This window comes from Lissotriton helveticus, chromosome 2_1 (assembly GCF_964261635.1).
Source record: "Lissotriton helveticus chromosome 2_1, aLisHel1.1, whole genome shotgun sequence".
Lineage (NCBI taxonomy): Eukaryota > Metazoa > Chordata > Amphibia > Caudata > Salamandridae > Lissotriton > Lissotriton helveticus.
The window spans coordinates 516571473-516594549 of NC_136059.1; the positions used below are offsets into that span (position 1 = coordinate 516571473).

General features: G+C 51.9%; 1 protein-coding gene across 2 annotated transcripts in view; it reads right to left on the bottom strand.

Moving 5' to 3' along the window:
- The window catches only part of TRIM23 (tripartite motif containing 23), a 712673-nt gene that overhangs the window by 265351 nt on the left and 424245 nt on the right, over positions 1 to 23077 (bottom strand). The window contains exon 6 of one of the 2 annotated variants that reach the window (XM_078675155.1): positions 1625 to 1840. The exons of the other annotated variant lie outside the window; for it this stretch is intronic. Coding sequence (XP_078531281.1) covers positions 1625 to 1840 — 216 coding nt within the window. The remainder of the gene's footprint in view (positions 1 to 1624; positions 1841 to 23077) is intronic. 2 annotated transcript variants of the gene reach the window in all.

Sequence of the window (23077 nt, forward strand, 5' to 3'; positions counted from 1 at the left end):
TACGGGCTGCGTAGCAAGTATGTCCGTGGCCGGGCCTGAAGGCGGGGCCGTGGCTTGCGGTACGGGGTCTTGGGTAAGGCCGAGTGGCGATCCCGTGACCCGAGCCTGATCCGCGTAACCTTCGGGGCATAGCTCATCCCCTGAGCTATCTTCCGCGGCCCCATAAACTTCTTCGACGTCCCCTACCTCGTCGACGTATTCAAGGCCTTGATCCACGACTCCGTCGTCGTCTTCCGGATCCGCCTCGACCTCCGTCGCGGGCGGCGAGATCTCAAGATGATGGCTTAGGCCCTCTTCTTCCTGTTCGCCGAAGATGTTCTCTGGAGCCGGGGCCGCTTGTCTGGCCTCGAGGCGCACCGCGCGCCGAAGCTTGAGCGTCTTCTTTGACCTGAATCTGGAGCAGGCCATGCAGCTGTCCTCGTTATGGTCTGGCGAGAGGCATTTGTTACAGACCGGGTGCACGTCGATATGTGGGTATTTGGACCCACAGACAGGACAGTATTTAAACGGGCTCCGCTCCATGCTGAAAAGTTCTGGTCGTGTTGCGATGAGAAGGCCTCGATGTCCGAAGAGTGATACGACTCCGCAGATTCCGACTCAAAGAGACGGAAGAACTCGAGACCGTACGCAAACAATACCGACGTAATGAAACTAAGGCCTTTTGGCCGTAAAAAAGCTAGTTTTCTCGGTTCCGACAGAGAGACGTCGAGACCGCATCCGAACCCAATGGCGGAAAAAAACAATCTGGGGATGGAGCCGATGCCCATGCGCACTGTAGTCCAGGGGAGGAGCCACCTATCTCAGGATACTTCGAAGACTCTTCCAGGACAACAATGTGCGATCATCCGGACCCAACACTAGGCGGCGATCTAATGCAAAAGATATGAATTTAGCAGCCCACATGCCTCGAACACTATTTTTAATGTTAGCACGCCATCTAGTGCAAGTCGATGAAAAGACTTGCGTTGTAATGGCAAAGCGTGGTTACATCGCGGTCGTTGTAACGACCACGATGTAACAGCATCGCGGTGTACTGTCCGCGATGTTAATGATGTTTCCCCCTGAGAAGAGTCTACGGCAGGGCAACAGCTATCCCTCAGCCATCAACTTGTCCTGGCTGCCACTGTCAGATTTGAGCGGCAAATACAATACCAGATTGAGACCTGGAAGCATCATGGTGGGCCTATGGTAGAGGCAAAAATGGGGATTCCACCAAGCATGTAGTGAGATTCGCACATCTGCCTTTTTAACTAGGTAAAATGAAGGCAGGTGGAAGTCACTGGCTTACTTTAATCATCAATGACAAATTCTGCAAGATTCCGCCAAAACGTTTTACAAGCTGAGCTGTATTATGCATAAATTCAATGATTTAGAATGGGATTTGCAATCTTTAACAAACATTTCAATAGAGCATCTTTACCTGAACATTTAAAAAATAAAATGCATAAATACACAAATAACCAATGATGCAAAATTACAATATTACAATGGTTACTGACGGATAGAACTTTAATTCATTCCTACTTGCATACCTGGCACTTATAAAAAAAACTCGAGATCTTTTATGTTGTTGTCATTCTCACTCAATGACATGCACAATGTAGTTATTAAACAGTTTTGTTACCTGTTGTAAAGTCTTCTCACAGTGAAGACAGGCAGTTGATACTTGAGACAACAGAATTGTCATATCTTCTTGCTGTTGCCTAAGCCAGATTAATTTCTCCCTCACATGCGCATCGACAACACTAAGTGCCATTTCTTCCTGGCGACAAAGAGTTTCATGCAGATCTGAAAAATATGCCCGTACGCATGATCGAGCATTCTCTGCAATTCCTGGAACCTAAGAAAGTAGAAAAACATGCAAATAAAGAAAAGAAACAAATATACAATTTGACACCCAAGGAGCCTATATGCCGCCTCCCCACCTTCACTAACCGCCTGGAAAAAAGGATTAAACTTTTGCATGGGCTTGGAGATTCCGTTTTTTTTTTTGTTTGTTTTTTGAGAACCTTTATTGTCACTTCAAGTAAATACAAATATGGGCCTACAACCACCTCGGCCGGCCGCTAGTAAAGTCATAAGTACAGCAAATCAATGTAGAAAAATACAGCAGCCCGAAAATGAGGGTCGAAATAGTGTCCAGGAGAGAACTTGTATTCAAACGCACTGTACGAGAATCAGGATGTGAGAAGGTTCATTTTACAATAAAGAAAAACTCAGAATCAATGCCATACGGTCATACATGGTCCTACAGTAGCAAGCATGAAACAGGAAGTCCGCAAATAGTACTAGTACGTCTGAAACATTGGGGGTAAGGCACCCAAGTCAGGATAGATGTAAAAACAAACACATTACGGAGCAGCTGTACCCCACCCCTCAAGACGAGACATACTGTAGGAGACACGAAAAACGACGACACCAAAAAGAAAGAAAGACAAAGGGCCATAGAAACAAAGAAAAGACAAATTAGCAGACCCCATCCCCCTACCCCCCACCCAGCACCCCTGCAGAAGGCCACGGCCTACCCCCCCCCCCGCCGCCCCCCCAGCAGCGTGCCTGTCGCCCTAAATGAGAGACCCGAAATATAGAAAAAGGGAAAAAGAAGAAAAAGAAGAAAAACGTGGGGAAGGGCCATCGTTCTGGCCACCCGGCCCCCCCCCCGCCACCGTGCACAATAAACGTCCCAACAGCAAGATCAGAATAGACACGGAAGACATTAATCACCGATAGCACAAGCAAGAACATACCCGCCGAGTGTCCCCCAAATCACGGTCAGCCAACAATAAGTGTCACTATGAACTAGACGGTCTCAACCCAGGCCCTTCCTATCGGTAGTGCCAACATACGTCCACTGATCAACCAGCATACAGAACAGAGTGGAGGGTCCAAACAATCCGAGCGGATCGGGCGGCGCTGTTATTCCATGGGACTTCAGCCACCCGAACCCAGCCGGGTATGAATGGCGGAAATCCGTCAATGTCAGTATCGACTCCGGAAGCATCCTCCAGTCCGAACACAGTCTCACCAGCCAGGGAAAGAGAGGCACACCATCCGGCAAGCGCAGAAACGCCACCAGGGCAGCCCAAACCATAGACCGACGTTGTTTCCCCTGCCGCCGAGCAGAGAAGTGCCCCGACGAGGCACTCACATGTACGACAGATCTGTCCAAAGGAATCTCATAAACCGGGTCTCGCAGCGGCTCCACGATCTTAGGCGTAGCTGGAGCACTCATCACTGACGCAGAGTCGGGCCCATCGGCGCCTCCATGAGATCGAACTATGCCCGTGTGGAACGGTGGGACAACAATGGCGGCCATCCTCCTTCCCAGATCCTGAGCGTCCCGGATCAGGGTCGTATGCAGGGTTGTTAACGCAGCCAGTATATCTCTGAACGTGGGTTCTTTCTCGTATCTCCAGACCCCAGGACTCTCCCTCACAGCGGCTTCTCTGCCTGGATGTGGTCTGCGGAGGAGGGCGCCGTCCGCCATCTTAGCTGATCCGGCCTCGTCTTTCTCCACTTCGCCTCGGGACCGGGCCCCACACCAGGGCGCAACAGGAGTCAACACGAGGATCTCGAACGTCAAGGCAGGCGTCCCTGTGAAGGGTCACCAAAAGGCTAAACAAAATCTTCGCCGCTCCCTGGGAGCCGCCCGCCGATTACGGGAAAAGCCATTGGTCCTGCCCGGATACAACACTGGAAGGGGGGCCAAGTATCATGCAGTCCCTTCGACCCTGCTTCACCGCACATCCCACAAGGTACTCCACAAGATGGACTGGGTCGGCACTGTCGTCATTGGCCCATCAGATCTCCGGCGCCCTCCGGCCGGCTCCTCGCCCCCACCAGAGGCCGCTGTTGTCGCAGTCCCAGTTGGCCACCTTCCACACTCGACACCCCGGGCTCAGCTCCGTGAAGGCCGCAAAACAGTCGGGGACATTTCCACGGGCCTGCCGCACGGAAAAGCCTCAGGAGCAAACGGTCAGTGAAAGGTGTCCTTCGCCTACTTAAATATGCCGTTATGGCTCAGGATAGTTGCCAGGATGTATGCGCGGGGTGAGAAGGCTCACGGAGCCGAGCGTCTACGCAGCCATCTCGGTCGCCAGCTTGGCTCCTCCGAGATTCCGGTTTTTAAGGCGAGAGGGTGCCCACAGAAATATCTTAAAATATGGAAGAGATGAGCCGACTACCGAAGCCTATAGTTGGAGCCCGTACTCCCGATGGACACATACACACACGCATTAGTACAGATGGGGATATATAATGGTTGGTATGGGAACACATGCTGGATATCAATGCAGCAGTGACGCGTCATTAACGCGAGGGAAGGTAGCAAGGTGCAGCACACAGAGGATTGGTTTAGAAACTTTTATGTTTTATGTTACTGTATAATCTCTACTCGCAGAGAATATAAACCAGATGTCAATATCAATACAGTATGGTGTAATGTACTGCGATCGCCTCATGAGAATGGGCGTTCCAAAATGTACCCGACTGTTGACACAATAAAATGTTTAAAAAAAAGGAGCCTATATAGCCATTAAGTGTAACACGGTTACGCTTAGACTGTGTACTGTATTATAATGTAGCATATATTCAGGACTTACAACACCGATAAGGTGTGCTGAAGCACTTACACAGCTTTCTACACTTTGTACGGTGTGTGGTTGGATGTGTTTTCTTTGTTTTGGATCCTATGTTGCTAGTGTTTCCATGTTGTGGGTGATGACCACCGAGGTGTGGATATCGTGTCAAGGGACACAGCCTAAGGGCCTGAACAGTACGGAGGATAGACTAGCAGGTTATGGTTTTCAGTAAACTCATGCCAAGTATATTTTTTATAGCGCTCTATCACCTGTGAGGTTGTCATGGCACTTTTGCAGGTGTGTGACGTTAGCCTTGAGGGGACTTACTAGAAGAGCTAGGACATCAGCTTCTTGTGAAATTCAAGAGGAGTAGTTTCTAATGTGGCGTTGGAGGTTGTTCCACACCTTAGGAGAGATGTATGAGAAGGCTTGACCTCCTGACCTGTTTCTGTTTATGCGTGGGACGTGTGCTTGTGAAAGTCCGGCTGAGTAAAGGTGCCTGAGAGGTTGGTGGAAATGTACACAGCTGTACATGTAGGCTGGGCCGCTGTTGTGTAGCTCTTTGTATGTGTGGGTAGGAAGCGTGAACTTTGTGCGCTTGTGTATCGTGAGCGTATGTTCTCTCGGATGAGGTGTGATGTGAGATTAGTGTGGAAGGTCGAGGACGAGCCTGGCAGCTATTTCCTGGATTGTCTGTAGTCTTTTAGTGAACTGCTTGGAGATTCCCAAGTAAAGGGTATACCCTTAGTCCAGTCTGCTGGTGATGAAGTCTTGGGTGACAGTCTTCCTGATTTCTTTTGGTAGCCATTTGTAGATATTTCTCAACAATATCAGGGTGTGGAAGCAGACCTTGGCAACAGTGCTGACTTGGGCAGACAGGTCAACGTAGCTGGCTAAGGCACTTGGTTGCCCATTCTGACATATTTGTTTAAAGTTAATGGTTCTGAGCACGTAGAGGTTGGAGGGAGAGATGTGCTGTGATGAATTTAGTTACTATCATTCCAGATATAATCGTCATTGTAAGATGTTAAGAAGTGTAATTGTAAGTGTGGCAGATATCTTTAGTTACATCCAGTGGCATGGTGAGCAAAAAAACTATGGATTTAGGCCCAGATCTCTGTACTGGGGTGAATGTAAAACATTGTTCTGCATTCTTTCCATCAATTGTTCTTTTTGCATTTGTCACCCCGAGTGGGACGGGTATGCCCAGACATGGGTCCTGTGCTCTCCATGCCACTGGAGTCAAGCTATCCTGACTGAAGAGGGGTAAACCCCCGAAACCGGTCGTAGGATGCTTGTTTCCAGTCCAAGGAAGACTTGGCCTGGCAGTTCGGGCTGGACTGTTCCCATTGGGCGCTGGATCAAGACTGATTTGCAAATGACTGGGTCCAAACTGGAATGGCATGGTAAGCAAAAAAATGATGGATTTGGGCCCAGATCTCTGTACTGAGGTGAATGTAAGACAATGTTCTGCATTCTGACCATCAATTGTTCTTTTTGCAGATATCTTTAGTTACTCCATGCAAGTTCATTTGGTGATAGGTAGGTTATTGCGGAGAGGTGAAGTAGTGGGTCATTAACATGACGTATAGCAGGTCTACCTTATGTGATTTGTGTCAAGCAGTAGAAAGGAATTATCACGCAGCCTGTATGAACTACAATCGGCAGCTGTAAACAGATTATTAAATATCATGGACTTGGCTATTACGGACCCTCTGTACACTTTAATGTCGGCCATGGAATGCTCAGCATTTCTAAACTCTAATTCCTCTGCGCATAGCTCCCTCAAAGTGTGGCTCACACTCATTGCACATCAACTCATACACTTGGAAATGGAATTTGAACATTGAGCTAACATAAGATAAACTGGCGTTAACAAAAGGAGCCTGGATCTTTATTTTTTATTTTTGATTTTATAAGAGCTAACATAGGATAAACTGGCGTTAACAAAAGCAGCCTGGATCTTTATTTTTTATTTTTGATCTTATAAGGACCGTTCATATCCTTTGTATTCTTTTTTGTAAAACCAGAACCATTCTTCAACGGTTAATCCCGACCTACACCTGACTAAGACAGACAGAAAAAGAGGACTGTCTATGAGTGGAGATGAGTGAATGAACAGCTGAAGAAGAAACAAAGAAGCCCTTTTCTTTCTCGCTCTCCAGGGAATCGACTTTCTCGAAAGAGGTTATTACCAAAGATAAAGGCCGCAGCATTTTATTGATAATTATTTATAGCCTCTTAAAAACGTCTGTCTCATCACCCCTCTAGGCTACTGAAAAATTAGAATGATCAGAGCGTCAAAGAGGTTACAGATTGTATGGCTTCAACAAGAGGAATTTATCATATTTATGTAGGCATTAACACCAAAGCATTATTAGTTTAAAAACATCCATGCCGAAAACATTACATACTCATTCGAATAGGTCCAGTAAGTGTACCAGTCAAGCCTACCTACCATTTGTTTAAGATAACTGACACTTTTATTTAGAGCCACATTAGGGCAAGAAACATTGGCAATTATAATTACCTAGCATCAAAGTATAATTCCAATAAACTGAGGGCTTCTTCTAGGCGCAGCTGTGTAGCTCCCAAACTAATTCGGGCCACAGGTGAATCATAGCTGTTGTAAACCTCTGATGTCCTGAACTATACGAAAGGATTTTTTCACACAGTTGAGATTTATTATTTTCATTTTCCAGATGGTGACAGTTCACATGCCACTCTGCCCTATAACCCTAGTTACCAGCTTAAGATACAACAGTAACTATATACCCAATAAGGGCTCTCACCGAGTACTATCTACTGACGCATACAGACTCTATTTTTACAGACTTTCACCATTATTTTCCGGTCTAGATTGAGGATTAAGTAAACGTCTAATTTATTGTATAACAGTGCCAGTCACAGCACTCCATATGATCTACTAATGTACCATTATATATTGCTTTTTTTCTACGGGACATACCACTTCACTGACTTTCACTGCATCATCTACAGACTCACCCTGACGATGGTTCAAAGTGACAATCAACCAGGTCAAAATATTGACTTATTTTACGAGACTCATCGAGACTATTGGATCGATATATAGATATAGAAAAACGTGAACAGCAGGAAAGAGCAGAAAACACAGGGTTGTCAATGAAAGTAGACAAAAAATGCAAAAAAAGAAAATGGAGCTGGAAAAGGACAATATAACAAAGTAAAAGAGTGAGCGAGATTAAATACAGCAACACAATGGAAGATATGAGCTGAGAAAGAGAAAATGGTAGAACAAATAGACTGCATGACGAAGAGCTCTGCATAACCTACAGAGCACTGGTTTCAGTCATTTTGAGGTAGTTCAGTGGATTAATACATCACATGCAGACAGATAGGTGTAGCCTGCATTCACAGGTTTTAATCCTAGTTTGACAGCTCAGTGGTTGTATGCAAATTTACATATCCTGCAGCCACAGATTCCAATTCCACTGAAAAAAGTTCAGTCAGTTCATGCAATTCCTGCAGAGGTTTGTGTGTAACGCACAAGTTACTACTTGTGTAAAGATATATCTGTAAGAGACATTAGTTAGTATTAGATTCCTTACCTTAGAATATCCCCAGGCGTCAGACTGGATCCGGAAATGTTTGCGTAGCAGTACCCTTGCGCGTCTGTAGGCGTCGTCTGCGGCTCCGCGTCTGTCGTCGGCGTCGTGGGCGCCGTGATGACGTCGTCGGAGTACTTAGACGCCGCCTCCGCGTGCTGACGTCAGTTCTTAGACACAGCTTTTCCGCGCCAGAAACGCAGAGCCATGTTAAAAACCAACACTGGTGCCATTGAAACTAGGGCCCTGAAGGGGACAACCCTAACCCTAGATATTGGTTCGCAGAACGGGGAGGATGGGTGGGTCGGTAAGGAATCTAATACTAACTAATGTCTCCTACAGATATATCGTTACACAAGTAGTAACTTGTGCATCTGAAAGAGACACGTTAGTATTAGATTCCTTACCTTAGAATAGATACCCCAGCAATACCAACCCCGGTGGTGGGTCTGCGAACCAATAATCACACCAGAAAGTCCTGGAGGACGGAACGGCCAAAGAAGCCATCCCTCCGGACTTGGCTGTCCAGGCAGTAGTGTCTCGCAAACGTGTGCAGCGATGCCCACGTAGCTGCCTGACAGATGTCTTGTAAGGGCACACCTCTGCCCAGGGCAGTGGTGGTCGCCGTCGCTCGGGTAGAATGAGCCCGCAGTCCAACCGGGGGCTCCTTCCTAGCCAAGGAGTAGCAAGCCTGGATACACAGGATGATCCACCGGGAGATGGTCCTCTTGTGCACCGCTTTCCCCTTCTTAGCGCCCACGTAACCAACACAGAGTTGGTCATCCACCCGGAACTGGCGCGTGCGATCCAAATAGAATGAGAGCGCACGTTTTGGGTCCAGACGGTGGAGCCGCTCTTCCTCTTTAGAGGGATGCGGTGGCGGGAAGAAGGTTGGCAAGGTGATAGACTGCCCGATGTGAAAGGCCGTGACAACCTTGGGCAGGAAAGAAGGTTTGGTACGAAGCACCACTTTGTCCGGATGGACAGAAAGGAAAGGTGGAGTACAAGAAAGAGCCTGGAGCTCACTCACTCTCCTGGCAGAGGTGATGGCAACCAGGAAAGCAGTCTTCAACGTCAGAAGGCGAAGAGGACAGTTGTGAAGTGGCTCAAAGGGAGCGCACATCAGGAATGTTAAAACCAGGTTCAAGTCCCACTGAGGCATCACAAACGGAACAGGAGGAAACGTGTGAGTGATGCCCTTAAGAAATCTGTTAACAATAGGGGACTTGAACAAAGAAGGCTGATCAGGTAGCCTGAGAAAGGCTGAAAGGGCAGAAAGGTAGCCCTTGATAGTGCCCAGAGCAGAGCCCTGCTGGGCAAGAGAAAGAAGGAAGAGAAGAACCTCAGAAAGAGGGGCAGAAAGTGGATCCACAGCCTTTGCTGTGCACCATGCCACAAATCTGTTCCACCTGCAGGCGTATACCGACTTTGTGGAGGGACGCCTGGCTGCCAGAATGATGTTACAGACTTCAGGAGGCAAGTCAAATGGCCTCAACTGTCGCCGCTAAATCTCCAAGCATGGAGGTGGAGACTGGACAGGTTCGGGTGGAGGACCGTCCCCTGCTGCTGCGACAGAAGGTCCTCCTGAAGAGGCAGACGAACCGGGGGATCGACTGACATACTGAGTAGCTCTGGATACCAGTACCTTCGTGCCCAGTCCGGAGCCACAAGGATGACTTGGGCCCGGACGCGCTTGATCTTCTTCAGCACTCTGGGCAGAAGTGGTATGGGCGGAAAGGCGAACAAAAGACCGCAACTCCACTCGCGACGAAAAGCGTCTCCGAGCGAGTGCCGCCTTGGAAATTCCAACGCGCAGAACTGATGACATTGCGCGTTCTCTTCGGTGGCGAATAGATCTAACCAAGGCTCTCCCCATTGCTGAAAGAGGCCTTGCGCCACGTCCGAGTTCAGACGCCATTCGTGATCCATCATGCACCGACGGCTGAGCTCGTCCGCCCTGGCGTTCAGAGAACCTGCCAGGTGTTGAGCCACCAGGGTCACGCCCTGGCGTTCCAGCCATTACCAAAGGCGAAGAACCTCTTGACAAAGGATCCACGACCCCACCCCGCCTTGTTTGTTGCAGTACCACATGGCGGTGGTGTTGTCCGTGAACACCTGCACTACACTCCCCCGGACAGAGGGGAGGAATGCCTTCAGCGCTAGACGAATCGCCCTGAGCTCCAACAGGTTGATGTGGAGCCGGGTCTCCGCCGGAGACCAGAGGCCTCTGATCTCCGCCTCTCCCATGTGGCCTCCCCAGCCCTGGAGGGACGCGTCCGTCACAACTACGTGCTCCGGTTGGGGAAGGGAGAGGGATCTGCCGCTGACCCAATCGCGGTCCGTAAGCCACCACTGCAGCTGTCTCGCAGTGCCCTCCGAGATCAGGACGTGGTCGGATAGGTTGCCCTGATGCTGGGCCCACTGAAACTTCAGGTCCCACTGCAGAGCCCGCATCCGCCACCTGGCGTGATGCACCAGTAGGATGCAGGAGGCCATCAGCCCCAGAAGCCGCAGCGTTAACCTGACCGAAACCCGGGATAACAGCTGAAAGATGGTGTGAGAAGTTGGCCTGATGTGCAGTGCTCACTATCCTAGTGATCACTATATATCAGTCCAAACAACCCTTATTGATGATTGGTTGTAAGTCAACCTTATAGACCAGCTATCCTAGTAGCATGGATACGAGCAGTCTAAGGCTAAGACTCTAGAGGGCGTGTTAAGCCAGCTGTTTTACCATCACATTACCCCTTGAACACCCAGTGAAAGGACACCACACAAGTGTTATGAAAATAAACAATGTATTTATTAGAATCACAACAACCCTGTACTCTTTATGAGGACAGGGTGCTAGGCACACAACAAAACTCTTACGAAAATACTTAAGTTAGCACGGTATACACAAATGCCCGAGGGGCACGAAAAACCATATACTCTAAAACTGGAATGCGAAATTACTAGCAGGTAAGTACAGTACTAATAGGCTTTGGAATCGCTAGGACTTGACTATGGAATCGTTAGATTACTTCTAGGAGACCCAGGGGACTCGGGTGCAGAGTGTGCACTCTCACGCGGGATGCGGGACAAAGTCTATGGAAGCTAGTAACGCTAAAGTTAGTGTTCACGGGCGAATCCGACCTGGTAGGGAGAAAACGACAGTGGATCCTGACCCTTGGATAGTGAGGCTATGCTGGGGCACCGAAATGCCAAAGTTACCTAGCCCAGGGGCTGCAGCTGCATATGTCTCAAAAGACGTCGGGAATCCTCGTTGCCGGACCAGGAGCCTGGAAGAAAGATGCTGGCAGGCGACCAGTGAAGAGAGTTCGAGTTGATCCAAGCCTGGATCTTGAAGATGGATGACACCTGAAAGCAGAGGGGACCAAGTTTGTGACTACTAGCCAGTAGTCAGTGGGCACCAGGAGGGCACCGGATGGTAGTCACCTCGACTAGGTGAGTGGGCGACGCTGGCTCTGCAGATCTCACGGACCAGGAGGCGTTGTCGGCGACCAGGATGGAGAGGCGAGCTGTCCCACGATGGATGAAGCTGTCGGCGTCGAAGTTACCCAGGATTGGGCAACAAGCCTTGGCTAATTCAAGCCCACGCGGTGGACTCAAAATGGCGTCTTGAGTGGACCAGGAGGGTCCGGGGTGCTCCTCTTCTGGAAGGGAGCAAGGGCCAGTCTGGAGCAACCAGACCAGCAGCAGTGATGTCGTCGGGCGTCGTTCAGAAGGCCACAAGCCAGCGGGCTAGTAGCCAAACAACGCGGTGAGCAGCAAGAAGCAGAAGGGCCCCACGCCGATCGTGGAGATGCTGGGGGGCTGCTCTTCGGTGCTGGAGCTGCTCAGGGTCGGGGCTTCTCGGACCCCAAAGCACTCACCAGGAAATTACTCGGCGGGCTTGCTGTGCAGAAGTCGTGCAGTCTTGGCAATAGTCGGTCCCTTGAGGTCTCGTCGCACTCACGGTTCTCAGCTTGGCTGTAGAGGTGAGTAGAGGTCGGAGGTGCCAGGGAAGCCGGGTCTTGTCGAGCTGGGCAGTCGACATTCCGGAGGAAGGACTTACAGCAGACCGCAGTGTTCTTGCGTTGGTGCCTGCGGATGCAGGGTGACTACTCCTTAGTCACAAGGGAGAATCTTGAAGAAGGAAATTGTGAAGTCCTTTCGTAGAAAGTCGTGTCTTGATTCCAAAGATGATCTAATTTGGAAGGGGGCCTGCTCCTACCTTTATCTGGGAAAAGGGGGCTGGCACGCGACTAGGTCCTGCCCTATGGGTGGGACCAGGAGGGGGGTGGTTACACCCACTTCCTTGGCGGGCTTTTCCCCAGCACAGGGTCTGGAGTGTCCCTGGAACTGGTTCAAGCCAGCCTATGCACAGTGAGCACCGGGGTGCCACGTGCAGTCACCTTCCTCTGAAGCCCTACCTACCTACAATACACAAAATCCTGTCTGGGACGGTGCTGGCACCGCCCCTGGCAGGAAACCCTTTGTCCTTATCTCCTGCTCTGGGAGGACTCCCAGCAGCAGGAGGGCAGACTTGTGTCTCGGTGGCAGCATCCATTTTGTGGATGCTAAGGCTCTGTCTGACTTTAACCGGGGTTAGGGGTTACATACATGCCGTGTCCCTCTAGAAGGGTGGAATGCTAACCCCGTCGCCAGAATTGGCGAGGGGTTAGTATTCCAATTCGTATGACACCTTACTCGACATGTTTTGATAAAGCGATACCAGAGTTGGCATATAACCGCGAGGATTATAATGCACTTAAGAGTATATGGTATGCGATATCATGGAAACGGCTAAGGGATAGATCCCGAAAGCCGCAGACAGGCTCAGCTCATGCCAGAGCACCATCTCACACGATTCCAAGCACCCTGCCTTCAGGATTGGTAAGGCCTGCCATAGGAGTGACTGATAGGAGATCTGTGTGTCCATTTTAGGGTTAGATATAGGTATACTATATCTAAAGCAAAGGGTGAGTACACCACCTTGCCCCAGCTGTCGTGCAGCCAGTTGTGTCAGTTTAGTTAGTCAGTCCAGGGGTGGCACAATACATGCTTCAGCCCCTGGGAGACTTCTGGGTGCACCTCAGCCCTGGGTACAGGGACTTGGAGAGGGCCCAGTGCCAATTCAGTACCTGAGTACAATTTGGATAGAGAGAACAGCTAGGCTGTGGGTCTGATTAGCAGGCCCACAGCCAGGGAAAGTCGTAAACCAGTGCAGCAAAAAGCAAAAATCTGGGTGATCATAGGATTGCAGACCCTACTCTCCTACAGATGGGAATCAAAGCCTGAATATCCCGGACCCGCTGTTCGGGCGGATAAACCCGAAACCTCGCCGAGTCCAGAACCGCTCCGATGAAGAGGAGCTTCTGAGAGGGACACAGGTGTGACTTCGGCACATTGATGGAGAACCCCAGCTGGTGCAGGAGGTCTGCCGTCGTCTGGAGGTGGCTGACGACTGTCTGGGGCGAGCCCGCCTTCAACAACCAGTCGTCGAGGTAGGGGAAGACTGAAACCCCTAACCTGCGCAGATGAGCTGCGACCACCGCCATCACCTTCGTGAACACCCGTGGGGCGCTGGTAAGGCCGAAGGGGAGCACGGTAAACTGAAAGTGCTCGTGGCCCACCATGAACCGCAGGTAGCGCCGGTGGGCAGGCAGGACGGGGATATGAAAATAAGCGTCTTGCAAGTCCAACGCTACCATCCAGTCTCCTGGGTCCAGGGCAGCCAGGACCTGAGCCAGTGTCAGCATCTTGAACTTCTCCTTCCGGAGGAAGCCGTTGACGTCCCGTAGGTCCAAGATAGGGCGTAGGCCCCCTTTGCCCTTCTTGGGTACCAGAAAGTAGTGGGAGTAGCAACCAAACCCTACTTCTGGCCCAGGAACGCGCTCGATGGCCCCCTTGGCCAAGAGGGCCGTAACTTCCTCCCGCAGAAGTTGCAAGTGATCCCCCGATACACGGTGGTTCTGCGGTGGCATGGCTGGAGGAGTCGCCTCGAAGGGGAGGGAGTATCCCCTTCGGACGATTTGCAGCACCCACCTGTCCGACGTGACAGTGCACCAGTGAAGGTGGTGATGGCGAACCCTGCCTCCCACTGGCGTCACATGGGCCTGAAAGCACGGACTAGGAGGGTTTAGAGGCGGATGCTGCGGGGGAAGGTGTGGACTGACCTCGCCGCTGCCCCCGACCACCAGGACGGCGGTTCCCACGGCCGCCACCGCGTTGGGTATTGCCCTGCGGTGCGTGGCTGGCGGCACGTGTGGGCGCACCCCTTCCGTGGCCACGAAAGGAGTGATAGGCAGCCGATTGCTGGCGCTGGCCCGAGAGGCCTAAGGACTTGGCCGGAGCCCTGGAGTCCTTAAAACGCTCAAGCACATGGTCTGCCTTGTCGCCAAAGAGGCGACGGCCATCGAACGGCATGTCCATAAGCGTGCTCAGGACATCTGCCGAGAAGTTGGCGGACCTCAGCCAGGCGTGGCGTCTGACCGCCACCGTCGTTGCCATCGCTCTACCCAGCGAGTCAGTGGTATCCAGCCCACACCGGATGGAATATTTGGCTGCATCCCGGCCCTCCACAAGGGCTTGGCCGAGTTTGGCCCGTACCTCCAACGGACACTCTGGCAGCACTTCCGCGACCTTATCCCACACAGAGTGGGTGTAACGTCCCAAGAGGCAGGCGGTGTTAGAAGACCGCAGGCCGAGGCTAATAGAGGAGAAGATCTTCTTCCCATACTGGTCATACCTCTTGGATTCCCGGTCCGGGGGTGCGGACGGGAATGCGGTCTGGGAATTGGAGGCCTGGATGACCAGGCTCTCGGGGGTAGGGTGGGAGGACAGAAAACATGGGTCGCCCGGGGCCGGGCGGTGGCGTCTGGCCACGTTCCTATCTACGGGCGAACCCGTAGCGGGCTTGGACCAAGTGCCCAGCAGAACGTCGGTCAAGGCCTCATTAAAAGGCAGCAGAGGCTCGGCCGAGCTTGACTGCGGTTTAAGGACCTCAGTGAGGAGGTTAGTCCTCACGGCCGCGACGGGGAGCTCAAGGCCCAAGGCCTTGGCAGCCCTCATCAGCACCACACCATATGTTGCCCCCTCCTCCGAAGCCACGGTAGGAGGGGAGACAAACCCAGTGTCTGGAGAGGTGTCCAGGCCACTGGCCTCCCCAAGGTCTTCTGTCCAGTCCTCACGAGACTGACACTCTCTGGTCAGAGGGTCCTCAGACCCCTCCCAGTCCTCTCCTTCACCCATCTCCTGAAATTCAGGGTCCTCAACCAATGGGGCCTGTTCATAAAAGTGAAAATCACCCAACGGCGTCTGGAGCGGCGCCCAACGGGGCCGTCCCGACGGCCGAACAGGAACGGAAGGAGGACCGGGGTCGGCGCCGCCCGAGGACGGCACCGGAGGCGACACCTGAGGGTCCGACGCCGGGGAGGTCGTCAGATCCACCGGCGACGAACCAGATCCCGAAGGAAGACCAGCGGCGTCCTGCGGCGCCGAGCCCGAAGGCGCCGGCGGCGTCGGGATAACAGGGACCTGCGGCGCCGGGCCCGAAGGCATCGGCGGCGTCGGGGCCGAAGCACCCGACGGCGTCGGGGCCGGAGCCGCCGACCTGCTAGGGCTCCCAGACGGGTCCGCTGGGCCCAGAGGCGCAGCGGAGCCCGTCGGAGGAGAGAGTTTCCTCATGGCCATGAGGAAGCGCTCGACCTCCTCCGGCGACGCGTTGAGCCCAGGGACCGTAGGGTATGGGGCTGGACGCGGCGCCCGCGACTCCGACGGAGCCGCGTGGGCGGTGTCACCCGAACCCCCGGCCGCATCGCGCGAGCGTCGGGGGGAGTCCGAGGAGCGGTGACGCCGCTTGGACTTCTTGTGCCTCTTACCTGACGACGAATTCGACCCGGAGGAGTGCGGCCTACTCTCGGAGCTGTGGTGGCTCCGGGCCCGCGACCTGTCCCTCGACCTCCCATGGGATCGGGACCTCTCGCGGCGCGGGACCGACTGCCGGAGTTCGAGGCGCCTACGGGACCGCTCCCGCCTGGCTTTCGAAGAGAGGGCCCGGCAGTCGGAGCAGGCCTTGTCGTCGTGGTCGACGCCCAAACACGACAAACAGACGCGGTGAGGATCCGTGACCAACATCAGCCGGTCGCAATCGTCACAAGGTTTGAAGCCGGGCATCCCTATCGGCACCTTTTCGGAGTCGAGAGACTTCGAAACAGTAATCAAAAAGGATCAAAAAAGTTTGGTCAAAATTGACTAGGGTTACTGCTTTTTCCAGATCTGCGCTTGCTGGCGCGGAAAAAAAGAACTGACGTCAGCACGCGGAGGCAGCGTCTAAGTACTCCGACGACGTCATCACGGCGCCCACGACGCCGACGACGGACGCGGAGCCGCAGACGACGCCTACCGACGCGCAAGGGTACTGCTACGCAAAAATTTCCGGATCCAGTCTGACGCCTGGGGATATTCTAAGGTAAGGAATCTAATACTAACGTGTCTCTTTCAGATATATTAGTTACAGGTTCCAATCCAATCATACTATCTTAACTAGTGATGTAATGCAGTTGATGTGTATAACATGTATGTGCATCTGTATAAGGTTTCAAATGTAGTGGTGTATGTGGGATAAAGTACTCTCTGCTGCACGTTTTATGGGTATTCCAAGTTACAAAGGAGCTTCATAACCACATAAAGTAGAGAGGCCAAAGGCAGAGTTCTTGTATAAGGCCGTTGGATTCCGAAGTGACTAGCAATATCCTTACAATTTAAGACAGTATGTATTTTATTCCTTCCAGCACATGGTGACACCATTACCATTCCCACCAACCGATTACATTCTTGGTGAAAGAGATAGTAAGGTACAGAGACGAAGAACAAACGTGTAATCTTTAGTGAAAAATGAACCACACCAAAAAGCAGTTAATAACTTGTTTCAAACATATATTGGAATCAGTTTGATGCAAGTTACATTTAATTAAAAAAAATGCTGTAGCTCAGAATGTACAGAAATACACAGATATTCTAATGCCCCTGTAATGACTGATAGTATGAAAACATTGAACAAGCTGCTATAATATCACCTTTCTGCTGCCCATTGTTCATTTCAGAAAAATAGATGAGAAGAATGAAAATCCAGTGCTCATTTTCGTTGTTTAAACTGCAGAAGTAATTGGGCTCTGTGGCCGGCCTGCCTTTCACCACAGCTGCTGGTTCTGGCAGGAGGTATTATGACATCAAAGGTAGATTAATAACTTGTTACAGTTGTGAAGCTATGTAATTTCTTTGTTACAGGTGAATATAGATGTCACAACTCTACTTTAATAAGGAAATTATAGACAGACTTTTATACATGGATTGCTGGCTTCCTTATATTCAGTACCATCTTAACGCATGGGCACCCTGGGAAGTCGCCCGGGGGCCCTATGCAGACCAGAATTTAACACTAATTTTCTGTTCAACATTTTTATTCCTATGGGTGATTGTGTAGGCAGGGCCCAGTGCACTGCTTTGCCCGGGGGCCTATAATGCTGTTAAGACCACCCTGCTTATATTAGAAACTCCCTTCTAGCAATCCAGTTATGAAGTGAAATGTTCTGTGAGCAGCGACTGCTAGCTTCCCACATTTTGCTTACATGTTCCAATGTCAGGGATTCATCATTTAGTAGTTTAGTAAACATTTGTAACTTTCATTTAAGTGTATAGTGGCCCCAAATATGTTACTTTGCAGTAAACACAGGTTTGTACTGGTGAACAAGTTACTCACCTTTGGTAACGATGTATCTGGTAGAGGGAATATGCTACTTACCAGTATGCATCTGTTCTTGGCATGTAGGGCTGCTGACATTCATATCTGTGCATAGATCGCCGCCTAGTGTTGGGTCCGGATGATTGCACTTTGTTGTCTTGGAAGAGTCTTCGAAGTACCACGAGATAGGTGACTCCTCTATTGGACTACAGTGCACATGCGTATCTTCTCCATCCTCAAATAGTTTTTCGCCATTGTGGCAGAGATGGAGATAGTAAAGTAAGAGATGGCCATGCCAAAGATAATGCTGCAGCTGCGACAGGCACCGGTGAGGAGGGCGGGCGATATGAATGTCAGCAGCCCTACATGCCAAAAACAGATGCATACTGGTAAGTAGCATATTCCGTTTGAGGCATGTGGGCTGCTGAATTCACATCTGTGCATAGCAGTATCACCTCTAGCGGTGGTTACCTGTGCCAGCTGCAGCAGTTTGAAAAAGAGTTTTGAGGACAGCCTGGCCTACAGCAGCTTGCTGTTTTGCTTGCACGTCTACAAAGTAGTGTTTGGTGAAAGTGTGTATGGTGGTCCATGTGGCTGCCTTACAAATGTCTTCAAGGGGAATATTCCCTAGGAAAGCCATGGATGCCCTCATTTTCCTTGTAGAGTGTGCTTTTGGAGGAACTGTTAAAGTGTGTTTTGCCTTTTGATAGCATATCTGAATGCATTTAACTATCCATCTGGCTATTCCTGACTTTGAAATAGGATTTCCTTTGTGTTGTTGTGCAAAAGCAACAAATAGTTGTTTTGTCTTCCTAAATGATTTAGTTCTGTCTATGTAATAAAGTAGGGCTCTTTTCACATCCAATGTGTGAAGGGCTCTCTCAGCTACTGACTGTGGATTTTGAAAGAACACTGGCAGTTCTATTGATTGGTTGATATGAAAATTGGATACAACCTTAGGCATGAACTTGGGGTTGGTTCTAAGAACCACCCTGTTGGCGTGCACCTGCATGAAAGGTTCTTGAATTGTTAGTGCTTGTAATTCGCTCACTCTTCTGAGTGAGGTAATTGCAACTAAGAACGCGACCTTCCACGTTAAGAATTGTAGTTCGCGATGGGCGTGGCCAACAGCATGGCCGTGTAAGACGTGTGCCGCTGTGGCTCCTGCGGAGCTGCCCATGATCCGACAATAATCGGTGGCAAAAAATACCCCAACAGAGTGCGAAAAGATCCGTCTATAGCTCTGGAGAGCCCTGCGGTCTGAGGCGGACATTCAACGAGCCCACGGCCAGGGAGATTTGAAGTCGAGTGGGGAAGTGCCCGGCAGTCCACCTACAAAATGGAGGCCGGACCTGGAAAGGCAACCAAAAGGCGGAGTTAGCCCGGGGAAAATGGAGGGTGCCTGCCCTGACGGACCCTGAAGTCGGGGCCGGGGACCGGGTCGGAGCACACCAGACAGCGAGGTGCAGCCGAATCCGAAAGGGCTGACGTGGACTGGCCGTAGCCTGAGGTGGTCCTCCATGGTGCCTGGGCTACAAGGGAGGCGGCAGAACGGCACTAGATCACGACCCGGAATAGGCCTGCAGACTCCCCCCGCAGATAGCCGAGCCGGAGCCGGAGACTCAGACGGAGATGTACCGGGGCACGGCGAGACGCAGAATCGCTTCGACTGGGGGGTTGTGCGGCCTATGCGTTGGGGTCCTCGGAGGCACCCCCCACGAGCGGCAGAAGAAGGCTCGCCCCTCCCCCCCCAAGAGAACGATACCCAAAAGGACGGAGGGGCGGCAGTCCGGGTCCCTACAAGGAGGAAGCGGAGGGACAGGACGGGACTGCTTCTGCGCTGCATGACTGATGCGCATCCTCAACACTCCGGGACCAGGGAGCTGCGGTGACGGGGACCTGCGGCGGGGATCTTCCGGACTGGCCCACAGGCTGGGGGAGCTGAGATAAGACCCCCGCACACTGTGGAGGAAGACTAGGCAGGGGAGGATGGGGGTTATGGTGCCCAACTGAGACGCTTTTAGAAATGGCGGCGGAAGAACACCACTAGTGGCATAACGTACAGGGGCGAGGAGAACAGACGCCCCAGTACCGAACCCCATCAACATACCGGATCCTAGATCGGGATATAGGCAGCAGTGGTTACAGGGCAGCCCGGACAGTACCTGCCATTGTAACAGGGCCGGGTACGAAGAGCGCCATACAAGGACCTTGGAGAGGCATAGGCAGACGCCCCGGGGGTGCCAGATACGCAGCAGGAGCCCGAAGGAGAGACTGACACAGTGTGGATGGCTGGGGCTCTGGTGCGATCTAGGATGGCCGTGTTGGATGAGGCCAGATGTCGGAAGAGTGAGGACTGACTACCGCAGTGAGTAACACAGCAAGTAGGCCCTGATAGACTTGGGGGAACGGCGCGGCAGCTGCTGGGCACGGAAGACACCATTCGAGAACCGCTGACCAGGGCCTGAGCGAACTGCGGTGGTGGTCAGCCGGTAACAGCACGGCTGACGAGTGAGAGGCGGGGTCATCGCTGCCTCGCCTAGGCGGGGGGTGGTGAAGCACCCGGACATACCGCTGCACCACTGGGCTGACGTGAAGACCGGAACGGTGGGGAAAAGAGAAGTGGCCGCTAAAACTCCTCGGCAGGGGACCATGGACAATTATGCCACGACGCGGCCGCCAGCGGAGGCGGTGCCCTCCGGCTCTCGTTCTGATACGGACTTGTTGATGGAGGCAATCCGGGCACCCCGGACAGATATTCAAGAATCAAGAGCGGCACTGGAGGTTAAGATAGGAGAGGTGGGCTCGGAGGTCACACTTCTGAGGCAAGACTTTCGTAACCTCTCGGAAAGGGTGACCACTGCCGAAACGAGGATTGGGGAAGCGGAAGACTCCCTTACTGTTCTCAGGAAAGAAATGGCGGACCTCAAGGCGTCTCACCATCAATTACTGTGGAAGGTGGACGACGCGGAAAATAGAGCGAGACGCAACAATCTACGCTTTGTGGGCTTTAGAGAGGGAATTGAAGGGACAGACATGCTGACCTTCCTCCACGACTGGTTGCGGAAAACCTTCCCGGAGGCGCAGTTCTCGAACTGCTTCGTTATTGAACGGGCACACAGTGCCCTGTTGGTAAAACCGCCGGAGGGGGCACGACCTAGGCCGGTCATTGCCCGCTTCCTCAACTTCACGGACCGAGACTTGATACTGCGGGAGGCCAGGAAGTTGGGAAACATCCGATTGGAGAACACTAATATTATGATATTCCCGGACTACAGTCAGGAAGTGCAAAAACAACCGCGATCCTTCGACGCGGTGAAAGCAAAACTCAGGGACATGCATCTCACTTACATGTTGCTCTTCCCGGCGAAACTGAAAGTGATCTTTGAGGGGAAGACGCACTTCTTCAATCATCCAGAAGACGTGTGGCAGTGGCTAGAGGAGTGTCCACCGTTCCGGAGACCGGAGGCTGAAAGCCCTAGAGTTGCAGACAGGTCGGCGGCGGGTAGACCCCAGTGGAGCTCGCCGAAGATACAAAGACCCAAAAAAACGAGGTCTAGAAAACGGTTCCAGTCCACCCCGTATCGAGCTGGTGCCGCGTCATGGCCGGTGGAGAAGAAACTCGGCCTCACCGGGCAGAGGAGGACCACGAAGACAACCAGAATGTCTCGCCACTACTACAGGAGAGTGACACAGATAGGCGACAGCAGAGGGTTGCTGGGTGAAGAGATAGAGTCGCACCGAGACCAGACGACTAAGAATTTTGTCATGGAATGTGAACGGGTTAGGGAGTAAGGTCAAGAGAGGTTTGGTCAATGCATATATTAAGAGACTAGTCCCTGATATAGTCCTGCTGCAGGAAACGCATCTTCAGGGGAACAATTGCGGCTTCCTAGCTAGAGGGCAGTATAAAGTTCTTGCCCACGCTGGTTTCACTACCGGCTCTAGAGGGGTAGCGATACTGATCAGGAAGACACAACCGTTTCAGACTGCGAAGGTATGGACTGACCCACAGGGAACCTATGTGGGGGTGCGGGGTACCTGGAGGCGTAGGGAATACACGATAGTGTCGGTATATGCTCCCCCTAAGCTCCAAGCGAATACGTTCAAGGGGGTCATGGATGTTTTACTTCAGACAGCTGACACGTTGCAGGTGTTAGGAGGGGACTTTAACGACGTGATGTCTCCGACGCTGGACAGAACAGGTGATAGGACGGGAGATCGGGTTCCGACGGCGCTGCATAATATGATTGATACCCTGGGACTGACTGACGTGTGGCGCTGCCTACATCCTGACGATAGGGCCTATTCCTTTTTTTCTGGCGCCCATAAGGTGTTCTCCAGACTGGATCATGTCTTCCTTGCCCGCCATGTATTCCAGAGGGACGATACAGCAGAATACAAGGCCAGGGGTATATCGGACCACTCGCCACTACTGATAGAGGTGGGAAAGAATAGGGTTTGCAGGGAAGGTACCTGGCGATTGTCGGCTAGGGAGCTACAGAACCTGGAGATACTGAAAGGCCTTAGAGCAGATGTCAAGGTCTATATGGCAGAAAATGAGGGTTCAGTCTCCTCCAAAGTGGTCCTGTGGGAGGCCCTTAAGACGGTGTTCAGGGATAGGGCTCAGAATAGGGTGGCGGAGGAGAGGAGGAAGAGACGAAGGGAGGTTGAGGCACTGGAGACACGTATACTGAAGCTAGAAAGGGAGTATCAGTTGAATGCCTCCGGGACAGTACTTCGCCAGCTGAAGGACACGCAGGGTCAGTATAGGGACCTAGTAACGGGGGAGGCTAAGACACAGGACCTGGCGACTCTCCATCGTCTGTATGACGTGGGGGACAAGTCAGGTAAACTGCTGGCTTGGCTGAGTAGAAAAGAACGTGATGCTAGATGGGTGGAACAGGTACGGGACGCGCAAGGTCACATGACAAGGTCAGATGCCCAGATAGCGGAGGCCTTTGCGGACCACTATCGTCTTTTTTACGATACGCGGGACTTGGGGACACAAGAGAGCGCTATGCAATACATGGCGAATTTCGACATCACGGTGCTGGGTGATGACGATAGGGAGGATTTAGAGAGCGACATCACGACAGAAGAGGTAAAATTGGCTCTGGCTAAACTGAGAACCGGGAAATCCCCTGGGCCTAACGGCTTCCCGGCAGAATTCTTTAAACGAA